The sequence below is a fragment of the Hyla sarda genome, chromosome 8, assembly GCF_029499605.1.
Source record: "Hyla sarda isolate aHylSar1 chromosome 8, aHylSar1.hap1, whole genome shotgun sequence".
In the NCBI taxonomy this organism is placed as follows: domain Eukaryota; kingdom Metazoa; phylum Chordata; class Amphibia; order Anura; family Hylidae; genus Hyla; species Hyla sarda.
Window position 1 is genome coordinate 216,425,343 of NC_079196.1, and position 16,640 is coordinate 216,441,982.

General features: G+C 44.8%; 1 protein-coding gene across 1 annotated transcript in view; it reads right to left on the reverse strand.

Moving 5' to 3' along the window:
- LLGL1 (LLGL scribble cell polarity complex component 1) overlaps nt 1-12,432 on the reverse strand; it is a 65,678-nt gene extending 53,246 nt beyond the window's left edge. Inside the window, 1 exon segment of the mRNA XM_056535540.1 lies at nt 12,215-12,432. Within this exon segment, the coding sequence (XP_056391515.1) occupies nt 12,215-12,295 (81 nt within the window). The 5' untranslated portion in view covers nt 12,296-12,432.
- Nucleotides 12,433-16,640: the final 4,208 nt, after the last annotated feature.

Genomic DNA, 16,640 nt, shown 5'->3' on the forward strand with positions numbered 1-16,640 from the left:
ACTGTCCAGAGTAGGAGAAAATCCCCATAGCAAACCTCTCCTGCTCTGGACAGTTTCTGACACGGACAGAGGTGTCAGCAGAGAGCACTGTGGTCAGACTGAAAATAAAATAAATAAAAGAACTTCCTGTGGAGCATACAGCAGCTGATAAGTACCAGATGGATTAAGATTTTTATAGAGAAGTAATTTACAAATCTGTTTAACTTTCTTGCACCGGTTGATATGAAGGAATAAAAAAAATAATAAATTATAAAAAAAAAAAGTTTTAGTGGTGTACCCCTTTAAGTCCTTCTACAAGGTGCAGGATTGAGGGTAATGGCTGCTCAGGCATGCTGGGAATTGTAGTTTCGCAACAGCTATAACTTTCTGGCACTAGTTTATTTAAAAATAAAATATAAAAATAAAATAAATACATTTATTTTCTTCCAAAAACAGCACCACGCCAATTCACTGGCTATGACCGTTATCACTAGAGATGAGTGAATTTACAGTAAATTCGATTTGTCGCGAACTTCTCGGCTCGGCAGTTGATGACCCACCTCATCCATACCAGTGCCCACCCCATATATACCAGTGACTATCCTCCCAGTATCCACCCTCCCCATCCATACCAGTGACCATACCAGCGCCCAACCCATATATACCAATGACTATCCTCCCAGTATCCACCCTCCCCATCCGTTCCAACGACTATGCTTCCATTTCCCCCCTTACAATCAATAGAAGCGACTACACTCCGAGTGCCCACCCTCCTCATCCCCCCCCCACCATAGCAGCAGCTTTTCTCCCATTTCCCTCCAGTGACTAGCCTCCAAGTGTCCACTGTCCCGAAGCATAGCAGCAGTTATCCTCCCAGTGCCCACCCACCCCATCCATACAGTGCCCACCCAAAGCAGGGACTATGCTCTAATTTCCCACCCTGCCCATTCATACTAGAGACTACACTCCCAGTGCCCACCAGCCCTATCCATAGCATCGACTATGCTCCCATTTCCCACCATTCCCTTTTATACCAGCAGCTACCCATCCTGTGCCCACCCATACTAGCGACAACTGTGCCAACCCTCTCCATCCATATCAGGTGCTACCCTCCCAGTGCCCATACCAGGGTTACCCTCCCAGTCCATACTAGCGACAACCCTCTCCATCCATATCAGGTGCTACCCTCCCAGTGCCCATACCAGGGTTACCCTCCCAGTCCATACTAGCGACAACCCTCTCCATCCATATCAGGTGCTACCCTCCCAGTGCCCATACCAGGGCTACCCTCCCCGTCCATACAGCCCTTGTCTTGGGCACCTGTGACCATTATAAACCAGCAGCGTGTGATGTTTCCAGACACAGATAAGAGGAAGTGAGTAATAGTCTGGACATATTGTAGTCAGCATCATCCCAAACACTCTCATTTAGGGAGGTGACGGCCTCGAGGCTACAGCAGACCTGGATCATAAGGCGCCCATAATAGACTGTCACCGGCTAACCCTCCCATACACGTGCATGGTTCTCAATGAGGAGAGAATATGCTGCTGCCAGACACCTCCGTCACCTCCTGACATGAAAACACAGAACAGAGGCTAAATATAAACGGTCACCATTATAGCACGGTTACGTGTATGTACCCGCCATGTCACATGACTACAGGATCGCGAAAAACTGAATGGAAACATAGGCTGCTGTGCTGTCGCTTTAATGCAAAGATCACCCGGTGATGTATAATAGATAAAACGCGGTATAAACATCTGTCAGAACCTGCAGACTCCATCCCGGGAGCAAACATGAGGTCACGGTGAGATAGTCTGCGGCAAATCACCATTACACCATGCAAAGAGATCATCGAACTGCAGTAAAGACCTGGGCATGCTGGGAGTCGTAGTTTTGAAACAGCTGGAGGCACACTGGTTAAGAAACACTGCCTTATATAGTGTTCCAACAGATTGGAGAACATTGGTATAAGGCAGTGTTTCCCAACCAGGGTGCCTCCAGCTGTTGCAGAACTACAACTCCCAGTATGCCCAGACAGCCTTTCCCTGTAAGTGCATGCTGGGAGTCAGTGTTACAACAGGTTGGAGAACATTCATACCAATGTTCTCCAACCTGTTGTAACACTGACTCCCAGCATGCCCTTACAGGGAAAGGCTGTCTGGGCATGCTGGGAGTTGTAGTTCTGCAACAGCTGAAGGCACCCTGGTTGGGAAACACTGCCTTATACCAATGTTTTCCAATCTGTTGGAACACTATAAGGCAGTGTTTCTTAACCAGTGTGCCTCCAGCTGTTGCAGAACTACAACTCTCAGTATACCCCCGATAGACTTTCCCTGTCAGGGGATGCTGGAAGTTGTAGTCCTATAACAGTATTACAACCGGAGACTCAACAGCAGTTGCAAAACTGCATATTTTCTCACTGGCTGGGCATGCTGGGAGTTTTAGTTCTGCAGCTAGGCAGAGCAGTGTTACCCAATCTTTAGCCATTGCAAAACTACAACTCCCAGCATGCCTAGGCCAAGCTGGGATTTGTACTGCAGAGACCTAAGATGTTCCATAGCAACGTCTTCCAATATGCGGCTCTGCAGCTGCTGCAAAACTACAACTCCCAGCATGCCCCGACAGCCGTTGTAGTCCTGTGACAGCATTACAACCTGTGGCGCGCCAGCAAAAATGACAACTTTCATGACTGGCTGGGCATGCTGGGGGTTGTAGTCTTGCAACTAGAGAGACACAGGTTACCATAGGACTTTAGAAAAATTGTGTTGCAAAACTACAACTCCCAGCATGCTTAGGCCAAACTGGGACTTGCAGTGAAGAGGCGCAAGATGTCCCATAGCAAAGTTCTCCAGCCTGCAGCTCTGTAGCTGTTGCAAAACTACAACTCCCAGCATGCTGGGAGTTGTAGTTCTGCAACCGCCAGAGAGCCGCAGGTTGGCGAACACACCGCTCTATAGCGCCGATCTTCACTACAGATCCTAAGACAACCAAACAGCTGGTCGTCTCCGGTGGTCCCAAAGGGGGGGCGGAATTTCTTAAAAAGAATTTAAGGCTTGGTCAAGGAAGTTTAAAGTAAAAACAGCAGCATCCATACAATGCAGGCTGCGGATACCAAGGGGGGGGGGGGGGGGGGGAGGGGTGAGAAGCAAGCGAGGATGTATATAGATCATATAGGACATGCAGCATCTAGGAAAAGCAAAAACAAGCAGCGGAAGTTTCCATAAAAAAATAAAATAAATAAATAAAAATCCCCCCCCCCCCCCCCCAAACCAACCAACTTCTCCTGCCAACTATACAAATCTGCAGCATCCAGAAAAAATGGGGGGGGGGGGGGGGGTTGGGAGATGTTTAGGGCCGACCATTGTTCCCGTAGAGCATCTAATCCAGGACGGCAGGAAAAATGGGGCTTTTGTCTTCTATAGAAAAAGTGCACAATACCCCAAAGAGGAGGGGACGGTGGGGAGGAGGAGGAGGGGGTCAGTACTCCAGCAGCAGCCATAGAAAGGAGGGTGAGATCAGAGGGACCCCATCACAATGCCACCCCGGGAGCAGGGGCCTCTGCTCAATGACTGGAGGTAGCCTTTTAAGGTTTAACCACTTAAACGCCAACCAAAGGATGGCAACCTGCTTTATATGGGCTGGGAAGGGTTAAAAGAAAAACGAAATACAACAGTAGAGCTATGGATGGATGGATGGATGGATGACCACCAGGCCTGGACACGCAGACTCAGCAGGACAAGACTCCACAGACCTTACGAGTTGCGACATCAACCTGGGACCCCCATACACCTAGAACAGTGTTTATCCAAGCAGTGTGCCTCCAGCTGTTGCAAAACTATTTAAAGAAACTGTTAAAGAAAGGGTTAAAATGAAAATCCAACAAGGATGGATGAACGGCCACCAGGCCCGGACATGGAGATTCGGCAGTACAAGCACCACAGACATGACTAGATGCACAGCACAATGCATAAAACAGTTTTCCTAAACAGCGTGCCTCCAGCTGTTGCAAAAACAACAACTCCAAACATGCCCGGCCAGCCGAAGGCTGCAGTCTTGCAACAGCACACTGCTTGCGATTTTGGGCGCCTGATTCGATCTCTGCCTTTTTAATCCTGCTTTCCCCAAACAATGTCCCTCCAGCTGTTACAAAACTACAGCCCTTGGCTGTCCGGGCATGCTGGGAGTTGAAGTTTTTCAACAGCTGGAGACACACTGTTTGGGAAACCACTGTTCTATGTGTTGTGCAACTAGTCATGTCTGTGGAGCTTGTCCTGCAGAGTCTCCATGTCCGGGCCTGGTGGCCGTCCGTCCATTCTTGTTGTATTTTCTTTTTAACCCTTTCTTTAACGGTCAGTATCTCATGCTGAATATTTGGGGGATGTACGTTCTGCTGTCTGGGTTTAAAAAGGGATCATTTCGACATGTGGAGCAGCCAAACAACTGCCCACCTATTGCAAAACTACAACTCCCAGCATGCACTGACAGTTCGCGGATGACTGCGGTTTTGGCGCCTCATTCAATCACCACCTTTTTAATCCTGATTTCTCAGTGCATGCTGGGAGTTGTAGTTTTGCAACATGTGGGTAGTTATTTTGCTGCTCCAGTCCAGACATGACTAGCTGCACAGCAGTGTGCATAGAACGATGGTTTCCCAAATAGTGTGCCTCCAGCTATTACAAAACTACAACTCCCAGCAGGCCCGGTCTGCCATAAACAGTCAATCCTGCACCGTGTAGAAGGACTTAAAGGGGTACTCCACTGAAAAACTTTTTCTTCAAATCAACAGGTGCAAGAAAGTGAAACAGATGTGTAAATGACTTCTATTTAAAAAATCTTAATCCTTCCAGTACTTATCAGCTGTATACTACAGAGGAAGTTCTTTTCGAATTTCCTTTCTGTCTGACCACAGTGCTCTCTGCTGACACCTCTGTCCATTTTAGGAACTGTATGGAGAAGGAGAGGTTTGCTATGGGGATTTGCTTGTACTCTGGACAGTTCCTGACACTGACAGAGGTGTCAGCAGAGAGCACTGTGGTCAGACAGTAAGGAAAATCAAAAAGAAAAGAACTTCCTCTGGAACATACAGCAGCTGATAAGTACTGGAAGGATTAAGATTTTTAAATAGAAGTAATTTACAAGTCTCTTTAAGTTTCTGGCACAGGTTGATTTTTGATTTGAAAAAAATAATAATAATAAAATAAATAAATAAATAAAAATATAATGTTTCAATGGAGTACCCCTTTAAGAAGCTGGAAAGAAAGTCTGGATAGACTGGTCATGATGGGAATGTTTTATGGCATCCCACTGCAAAGGCTCCATTAGGAAACATTTAGGACCCCCAGAGTAGTATTCCTCAAACAGACTGCCTCTAGCTGTTGTAAAATTACAACTCCCAGCATGCCCGGACAGCCTTCGGCTGTCCGGGCATGCTGGGAGTTGTAGTTTTGCAACAGCTAGAGGCACACTGATCTAGAAAGCAGTACTAAAAAAAAAAAAAAAAAAAAAAAAAAAAGAAAAGTTGGGGGCAAATGAGGCACAAAAACCTCATAATATACGAAAACTGTCAGTGCATGCTGGGAGTTGTAGTTTTGCAACTCTCAGTTCATCGGCTGATCCAGATGGCGAACTTGATCCGTTTAAGAACCAGACAATGTAATTTACGTCACCAAGTATACCACCAATGTGTGCAGCGAGAGAGAGAGAGAAAAAAAAAAAAAAGTACGCTCAGGCGGAGTGTCCCTTTAAGCGCGATCATCCAAAATCCAGTGTTTATTTTAGGATTTGAATAAGGGTCTCGGCACCAAACGGGAGGACAGATCAGTCACATATACAGATCTACGGATTCCGGCTGTACAACCGTTTTTCTAAACACAAACGCTGCCAGCGAGGAGGTCATACATATATAATGCCGAGAGGAGCGAGAAAACCTTCAATAATTCACGAGAACTTGTATAATGCGAGAAGGTTCGGAGCAAAACAAAATGACACCAGGGCGGTGATACAGAGGAGATTCCTGTACACAGGGGCGGTATTATAGTAGTTATATTCTTGTATATAGGAGGTAGTATTATAGTAGTTATATTCTTGTATATAGGAGCAGTATTATAGTAGTTATATTCTTGTATATAGGAGCAGTATTATAGTAGTTATATTCTTGTATATAGGAGCAGTATTATAGTAGTTATATTCTTGTATATAGGAGCAGTATTATAGCAGATATATTCTTGTATATAGGAGCAGTATTATAGTAGTTATATTCTTGTATATAGGAGGTAGTATTATAGTAGTTATATTCTTGTACATAGGGAGCAGTATTATAGTAGTTATATTCTTGTATATAGAGGGCAGTATTATAGTAGTTATATTCTTGTATATAGGAGCAGTATTATAGTAGTTATATTCTTGTATATAGGAGCAGTATTATAGTAGTTATATTCTTTGTATAGGGGCAGTATTATAGTAGTTATATTCTTGTATATAGGAGCAGTATTATAGTAGTTATATTCTTGTATATAGGAGCAGTATTATAGTAGTTATATTCTTGTATATAGGAGCAGTATTATAGTAGTTATATTCTTGTATATAGAGGGCAGTATTATAGTAGTTATGTTCTTGTATATAGGAGCAGTATTATAGCAGTTATATTCCTGTATATAGGAGCAGTATTATAGTAGTTATATTCTTGTATATAGAGGGCAGTATTATAGTAGTTATGTTCTTGTATATAGAGGGCAGTATTATAGTAGTTATGTTCTTGTATATAGGAGCAGTATTATAGCAGTTATATTCCTGTATATAGGAGCAGTATTATAGTAGTTATATTCTTGTATATAGGAGCAGTATTATAGTAGTTATATTCTTGTATATAGGAGCAGTATTATAGTAGTTATATTCTTGTATATAGGAGCAGTATTATAGTAGTTATATTCTTGTATATAGGAGGTAGTATTATAGTAGTTATATTCTTGTATATAGGAGGTAGTATTATAGTAGTTATATTCTTGTATATAGGAATAATAATTCGGATGTATCAGGTGGTTATTCCCAGCTGCGCCCGGATTTGATCCTGTAAGACGTGTGGAGAGGAGGCGGCTTTGTTTACGAGCTCATTGTATAGGAGGACTTCGGCCTCCCAGCTGCCTGACAAGATCTATTACAGCACTGAGTCTACTCTCAGGCTGAGTCAGGGAAGTGGCACTCAGCTGAGTGTGTAGGAGGGATCCAGCTGCTGCACCCAGGACTATGGGAAGGAGGAAAAGAAAAAAAAAAAAATAGGGATTCTAATCAGGGGCGAGGGAGAGAGTGAGCAGAAGGGAGGCCACCAGAGCTGCATGCCAGGGAACGGGGCCCGTGCTGGGTCCCTGGGGGGCCACCTCTGGCAGTGCACAAGTTAATCAGGATATTGGTGAAGTATTTCGGTGCGGCTGATAGAGGATTTGGAATTTTATGGAATAATGTCTTGCAGCTGTGGAGTCATGGGACGTATATGGAGCCCACCCTCCCCGGCATCTGCCCTGACTCAAGACTACAGATTAGGGGGTCCCCAAACCCCCAAACATACAGCTGATGAATCACTACATAAGTGTTTCCCCAACCAGGACACCTCCAGCTGTTGCAAAACTACAACTGCCAGCATTAGGGAATTAACATTTAGGACCCCCAGAGCAGCATTCCCCAACCAGACTGCCTCTAGCTGTTGCAAAACTACAACTCCCAGCATGCCCGGACAGCCTTCGGCAGCCTGGGAGACCTATAGGAATGGTCACCTAGCTTTCCCAGACTCCCGAATGGACAATAGGTCGTGTTAAGCGATTCGTCACCCAGATTTCTGAGAAACAGATATAACCAATAATAAAAGCCGTGCAGTAGTCATCCCTGAGGTGTTTATGATGCAGTTAGTTCAGGTCATTAGACTCACGTTTGGGCCGGCACATCCGGCAGTCATATGGGGCACAAACGCCGCATGCCCCAGATCCAGTGAATGAGCCGGGCAGACAGTCGGGTCAGTGTCACCTCTCATTAGGGACACAATAAGATGACGCAGGAATAAATCCCCCGGCAAGACAGGATGCCATACGGTGCGGATAGTCACCAGAGAGCACCGGGAATGTCACAAACCGCCAGGACACAAATTATATATCATTAAAATATATAGACTCTAACATTGTCCATACATTACATATCCTGTATTATACTCGAGCTGCACTCACTATTCTGCTGGGTCACCGAGTACATACATTACTTATCCTGTACTGATCCTGAGTTATATCCTGTATTATACTCCAGAGCTGTACTCACTATTCTGCTGGTGAGGTCACTGTGTACATACATTACATTACTTATCCTGTACTGATCCTGAGTTATATCCTGTATTATACTCCAGAGCTGTACTCACTATTCTGCTGGTGAGGTCACTGTGTACATACATTACATTACTTATCCTGTACTGATCCTGAGTTATATCCTGTATTATACTCCAGAGCTGTACTCACTATTCTGCTGGTGAGGTCACTGTGTACATACATTACATTACTTATCCTGTACTGATCCTGAGTTATATCCTGTATTATACTCCAGAGCTGCACTCACTATTCTGCTGGTGAGGTCACTGTGTACATACATTACATTACTTATCCCATACTGATCCTGAGTTATATCCTGTATTATACTCCAGAGCTGTACTCACTATTCTGCTGGTGAGGTCACTGTGTACATACATTACATTACTTATCCTGTACTGATCCTGAGTTATATCCTGTATTATACTCCAGAGCTGTACTCACTATTCTGCTGGTAGGATCTCTGTATATGTACATTACTTATCATGAGTTATATCCTATTTGTATGTATACAGTGATCCCACCAGCAGAATAGTGAGTGCAGCTCTGGGGTATAATACAGGATATAACTCAGGATCAGTACAGGATAAGTAATGTAATGTATGTACACAGTGACCTCACCAGCAGAATAGTGAGTACAGCTCTGGGGTATAATACAGGATATAACTCAGGATCAGTACAGGATAAGTAATGTAATGTATGTACACAGTGACCTCACCAGCAGAATAGTGAGTACAGCTCTGGAGTATAATACAGGATATAACTCAGGATCAGTACAGGATAAGTAATGTAATGTATGTACACAGTGACCTCACCAGCAGAATAGTGAGTACAGCTCTGGGGTATAATACAGGATATAACTCAGGATCAGTAATGTATGTACACAGGGACTCCAGTGTTTGTACATCACCGTATTGACGTTCCGCCAAAACAAATCAATCGGATCCCCAGAGAATCAATCCTACATGGTCATCTGAACCGCTCTCTCTATTTGTGCACGCTAGGTACGTACATAATGTACATTTGCCGTGGCCAGAAGACCCCTGCATTTAAGATCTCTGCTTGCAGTCAGTGGAAAGTTATTTACACCCAACAGGCATTTGGATACAATTGTATCCAGTCAGCTGAACTACAGAAAATGTGCTTCAGACTGACACACTGTGACAAAACACCAGCGAAGGAGAAGGATTTGTGCAGTTGATCAACTCAGATACCAGTGTGTCCTGTTACAGCGGCGGATCTACAGATTCGGGGGTCAGGCAGCGGATCTGCTGGAGTGGGCACCGACAGGATCTTTTCTCTCAATTAGATCAGCGTTTTCCAACCAGCTACTGCAAAACTACAACTCCCAGCATACCCGGACAGCCAACGGCTGTCCGGGCATGCTGGGAGTTGTAGTTTTGCAACAGCTGGTTCAGAAACACTGAGCACATTCTGCATTTTCTTGAGCTGCAACCTCAGGCCCTGCTGTACCCACCAGCGGTAAGTGCTCCTTCCCCTCCTGGCAGCGGCTCATTACAGCTTTGACCACATTCCCCATCTTTATATATATTCTTGAGACACGTGTGTTCCTTCACATTCCACCTGTTCACCACCAGTCATGAGGTCTGATCCTGACCTCAAGCGTCCAGCACCCAAAAGGTGACTGACACCCACCATGTAAAAGTCACATACCTTCCTCAGGGTTTTTTTGCTGTTATGCAAAAGGGTAGTTAGCTATGTTGTTGCATAAAAAAACAAAAACACACATATACACAAAATAAATACAAACAGTATTTATTTATTTTTTTAAATAATGTTAAGTCAACAGATTAAAGCGCACCTACACGACCTGGAAAGCCCCATAGACTTGCACTGCAAGTTCCCCCAGGTCACGTGACACTGTGCCAGGAAAGAACATGACAAGAGCTTCTTCTACAGACTCATGATCGGTCGGGGTCCGAACACTCAGACCTTGACCAATAAAAACCTTTTGATATTGTCTATTGCATATCAAGAGTTTTTCCTAGATGACCGTGCCCATTTAAGCTGTTCGGCATCATTAATATCCGTTATGTATTTGTTCTTATCCTATAAAAACGCACTGAACCGCTGCACTCACTATTCTGCTGGGTCACTGAGTACATACATTACTTATCCTGTACTGATCCTGCATTATATCCTGTATTATACTCCAGGGCTGTACTCACTATTCTGCTGGTGAGGTCACTGTGTACATACATTACATTACTTATCCTGTACTGATCCTGCATTATATCCTGTATTATACTCCAGAGCTGCACTCACTATTCTGCTGGTGAGGTCACTGTGTACATACATTACATTACTTATCCTGTACTGATCCTGAGTTATATCCTGTATTATACTCCAGAGCTGCACTCACTATTCTGCTGGTGAGGTCACTGTGTACATACATTACATTACTTATCCTGTACTGATCCTGAGTTATATCCTGTATTATACTCCAGAGCTGTACTCACTATTCTGCTGGTGGGGGTCACTGTATATGTACATTACTGATCCTGAGTTATATCCCATATTATACTCCAGAGCTGCACTCACTATTCTGCTACAAAATCAGAAGAAAAAAAAAAATTTGCAAAAATAATGTAATGTACACAGTGACCCCACCAGCAGAATAGTGAGTACAGCTCTGGAGTACAATACAGGATATAACTCAGGATCAGTACAGGATAAGTAATGTAATGTATGTACACAGTGACCTCACCAGCAGAATAGTGAGTACAGCTCTGGAGTACAATACAGGATATAACTCAGGATCAGTACAGGATAAGTAATGTAATGTATGTACACAGTGACCTCACCAGCAGAATAGTGAGTACAGTTCTGGAGTACAATACAGGATATAACTCAGGATCAGTACAGGATAAGTAATGTAATGTATGTACACAGTGACCTCACCAGCAGAATAGTGAGTACAGCTCTGGAGTATAATACAGGATATAACTCAGGATCAGTACAGGATAAGTAATGTAATGTATGTACACAGTGACCTCACCAGCAGAATAGTGAGTACAGCTCTGGAGTATAATACAGGATATAACTCAGGATCAGTACAGGATAAGTAATGTAATGTATGTACACAGTGACCTCACCAGCAGAATAGTGAGTGCAGCTCTGGAGTATAATACAGGATATAACTCAGGATCAGTACAGGATAAGTAATGTAATGTATGTACACAGTGACCTCACCAGCAGAATAGTGAGTACAGCTCTGGAGTATAATACAGGATATAACTCAGGATCAGTAATGTATGTACACAGTGACCTCACCAGCAGAATAGTGAGTGCAGCTCTGCAGTATAACACTGGATGTATTGTTGCTCCTCTACCATATACATTCTCTATCCAGGTTCGAGGTGGAATAAAATTAAAATGCAGGTGACATTTATATCATATACTACAAGATATTAGAGCATCCAAGAAGCCCCCAAATCAGTGGTCCCCATACTGCGGGCCTCCAGATATGACAAAACTAAAACTCCCAACCATTGGCTGTCTGGGCATGCTGGGAGTTGTAGTTTTTCAATATCTGGAGGTCCACGGTTAGGAGGCAACTTATTTAGGTTCCACTAAACCAAGCAGCTAACCTGACCATGTATAATGGGGGCCACACCTGCCCCCAAATGTCTTATCCAATTTTACAGCGTTGCAAAACTACAGTGTTGCAAAACTACAACTCCCAGCATGCCCGGACAGCCAACGGCTGTCCGCGCATGCTGGGAGTTGTAGTTTTGCAACATCTGGAGGTCCGCGGGTTGGAGACCACTGCACTATAACGTCCCCCATGTTTACTATGCAGCACAGGGATGACTGCACCCCCTATGCACACTAGGGGCCCCCCAGCACTCCCTATGAGGGGGCACCATTACCTTGTTGAAGCTGAACAGCTCCTGCTTGATCTTCTCCCTCTGGGGGTCGTGCCCCTGCCGCCTGAAGCGAAACTTCATCATCTTGTCCGGCGCCGGAGCTCGCACTCACAACCGCCGCATCCAGCGCTCACTCACACACACAAGCGGCCGGGCAACTTGATCCAGCCCGGACCGTGATTGACGTGCGGCTCAGCCAATCACAGGCGCCGGATCCTGACCCCCGCTCTCGCTCTCTCTCTTTCTCGACGGGCAATCCGGGCAGCCGAGATTCATCGCGCATGCGCAACGGGGAGCGGCGCAAAGAATTGTGGGAGATGTAGTCTTCTGGGAGAAGTTTTTTGTCTTCCTGGTAGGGGGGGTGGGGGGAATCCTCCCTTAGCAAATTGAGGGGTCCAATCGGTTCTTATTATTACACTATGGGTCTCTAGATGGAGAACTACGACTCCCAGCATGCCCATGCCTTGTCAGAGAGCATGATGGGAGTAGAAGTTCTGCAACAGCTGGAGAGCCACAGGTTGGAGAACAATGCAGTGTCCCTCCCCCTAGACAGGTGAATGCAGCTAACGCGGCATGCTGGGAGTTGTAGTTCTGCAACAGCTAGAATGTCACAGGTTGGGGAACACTTGGTCTAGTCAGATCTAGGGTATGATGGGAGTCTCAGTTTTGCAACACCTGAAAGGGCACAGATTGGGGGTTAAAGGGGTACTCCCGTGGAAATATTATTTTTTATTTTATTTTTGTTAAATCAACTGGTGCCAGAAAGTTAAACAGATGTGTAAATTACTTCTATTAAAAAATCTTAATCCTTCCAGTACTTTTTGGGGGGCTGTATACTACAGAGGAAATGCTTTTCTTTTTGGGTTTCTCTTATGTCACGAGCACAGCGCTCTTTGCTGACCTCTGCTGTCCATTTTAGGAACTGTCCAGAGGAGGAGTAAATCCCCATAGTAAACATATGCTGCTCTGGACAGTTCCTAAAATGGACAGCAGAGGTCAGCAGAGAGCACTGTGGTCGTGACAAAAAGAAAAACATTTCCTCTGTAGTATACAGCCCCTAAAAAGTACTGGAAGGATTAAGATTTTTTTAATAGAAGAAATGTAAAAATCTGTTTAACTTTCTGGCACCAGTTGATTTAAAAAAAAGTTTTCCACGGGAGTACCCCTTTAATTGTCCCCAAAGTGAATACAGACCCTAGTCCAGTGGTCTCCAAATTGTGAACACCCAGCTGTTGTAAAACTACAATTCCCAGCATGCCCAGAGAGCCAACACCTGTCTGGGCATGCCCGAAGTTTTAGATTGCAACAGCTGGAGGTCCAAAGTTTGCAGACCATTGACCTAGACCAGGAAATACAGCTGTCAGAGCATGCTGGGAGTTGTAGTTTTGCAATAGCTGGAAATCCACAGGTGGGTGAGCACTGCCTTGAAGTGAATGCAGCGATCATGGCATGCTGGGGGTTGTAGTTCTGCAACAGCTGATAGGGCATAGTCCAGTGGTCTCCAAACTGTGGACCTCCAGCTGTCTCAAAACTACAATTCCTGCCAGCCGTTGGCTGTCCGGGCATGCTGGGATTTGTAGTTTTGCAACAGCTGTAGGTCTAAGGGTGGGTTCACACCACGTTTTTCAAGTACGTTTCCCGTATACATTTTAATTATTGAAAACGTATGGAACCGTATTGAAAACCGTATACATAGACAAATAATTGAAAAGCGTATGCATCCGGTTGCGTACGGTTTGCTTGCAATATGGTTTTCTCCCGTACTCAAAACCGTAGTTGACCACGGTTTTGTCTCCGGTATAAATACTGTACTGCAACCGTATACGTTTTTTTTTTTAACATGGACATCAATGGGAAACGCACATGTATACGGTTTTTACTTTGCACATGCGCATTTGCATCCTAAAGTCCCCACTTAAGTCCCCTCCCATTGAAAATTGACAACATTTTCAAAAACGTATGTTTAAAAAAAAAAAAAAAAACTGACGGAACTGTATGCACTTTTAAAAACAGTATACGGTTTAAAAACGCATACTGTTTACTTTTTTTCCATACAGTTCCATCCGTTTTTTTTTGCCATACGGTTTTCTTTAGAAAAACGGATTGAAAACAGTATGGGGAAAAAGTAATGTGAACCCAGCCTTAAGCAGTGGTCTCCAACCTGCGGACCTCCAGATGTTGCAAAACTACAACTCCCACCAGTGGTCTCCAACCTGCGGACCTCCAGATGTTGCAAAACTACAACTCCCAGCAGTGGTCTCCAACCTGCGGACCTCCAGATGTTGCAAAACTACAACTCCCACCAGTGGTCTCCAACCTGCGGACCTCCAGATGTTGCAAAACTACAACTCTCAGCATGCCCGGACAGCCAAAAGGCTGTCCGGGCATGCTGGGAGTTGTAGTTTTGCAACATCTGGAGGTCCGCAGGTTGGAGACCACTGGTCTAAAGTTTGCAGATCACTGACTTAGACCAGGGAATGCAGCTGGCTGGGCATGCTGGGAGATGTAGTTTTGCAACAGCCAGGGCGCCACACTGGTCTAGTCAGATGTAGGGCATGATGGGTGTTGTAGTTTTGCAACAGCACAGGAGACGCAGGCTGGAGATCGCTGTCCTGAAGTGAATGCAGCTGGCTGGGCATGCTGGGAGTTGTAGTTTTGCGAAAGTCGGAATCCAACAAGTAACAGAGCAATAGCTGTCACTGAATCAAGAATAACATTGTGGCTCTTCTGTAGGTTTTCTCTTTGCCGGGATTTAGAGGCGTTATCCAGGATGAAATAAAATGTATTGCTTCCTTCAAGAAACAGCGCCACCCTTGTCCTCAGGTTGTGTGCGATATTGCAGCCTAGTTCCATTGAAGTGAATGGAGCTGAGTTGTAATACCACACCCAACCTGAGGACAGGGGTGGCGCTGTTTAAAAAAATATATATATTTTTATTTTTTGGAACGCAATTTTTTTCTAATCCAGTCTTAACTGGGGCCCTAATACTCCACTGCCCCCTTATAGTAGTATAAGTAAATGTTTTATGTTTGGAAAAGTTAGGCGATTACCACACTGTTTGGAAAACCCTGCCTTATAGCAATGGTGTCCAACCTGCGGCCCTTCAGCAGTTGCAAAACTACAACTCCTAGCATGCCCAGACAGCCGTTGGCTGTCTGGGCATGCTGGGAGTTGTAGTTTTGCAACAGCTGGAGGGCTTCAGGTTGGAAACCACAGCCCTAAAAAATTTTCCCAACACTCTGTAGAAATCCATATACCACACTAGAGCACCGTTCGCCAACCTGCCGTTCTTTGGCTACCAGGGCATGCTGGGAGTTGCAGTTTTTGTAACAGCTGGGGGGGCCACATGTTGGCAACCACTGTAAAAGAGAGACATATGGAATAAGAGGCACGTTGATGGTGGTTATTGGAGATACTAAAGGCTGTCAGGGCATGATGGGAGTTGTGGTTTTTCCACCAGCTGGAGGCACCTGGTTGGGAAACATTGCGTTACGAAACAAGATAGTAGAAAATGGACATGTCCTTTAAAGGAATTATCCTTGATTAGGTATAAAAGAAAATAAAAACAGCGCCAAATCTGCTCAGAATTAACCCATTCTGGGTGGCGCGGATCCACAAGGATATTGCAGCTTAGTTCCATTGAAGTGAATGGAGCTGAGTTGTAATACCACACACTACCTGAGGACAGGTGTGGCGCTGTTTTGGGTCTGTTTGTTTTTTTGGAAGGCTATTTTTTTCTAATCCAGTCTATGAGTGTAAATTGGGGAATTAGGTTTAGGGATTGTACTGCTGCGGGGCTCTGACTGTGCGGATCCCCCAATAGACACAGCAATTAGGACAAAATGACTTCCATTCCAACATCACAGGGTCGTGAGAAGCGGAACGGAGTTAATGACAAGACGTGCGAAGAGGACACAGCCAGATTGTGGCACGTCCGCCCCGATTTACACGCTATGGAATGTGCATGGGGAACAGGATGTCTGCGCAATAAAAAGTGGGGGCAGGGGGGGCTGAACTGGGGCCCTAATACTCCACTGCCCCCTTATAGTAGTGTACGTAAATGTTTTAAGTTTGGAAAAGTTAGGCGATTACAATATGGCCGCCATTATCACTCCCACAGGGGTCACCCAGCTTCCCCAGACATGTGAATCTGACCAATTCCAAACACTACTTAAAATAAAAACTGCGGGTGTTTTTTCCTTTTAGGGTACGTTCCCACACGGCGTATTTTGCTGCGTATTTGCTGCGTATTTGGTGCTGCGTATTTTTCTACCCATTGACTTCAACATAGAAAATAAAATACGCAGCAGCAAATACGCAGCAAATACGCCGTGTGGGAATGTACCCTTAGTCTTTTCATTTCATTCTTCTTTGGCGGTTTTTGGGGCTCAGTGGCAACAGCATGCAGAGGATATGGCGGTTGTTTTTT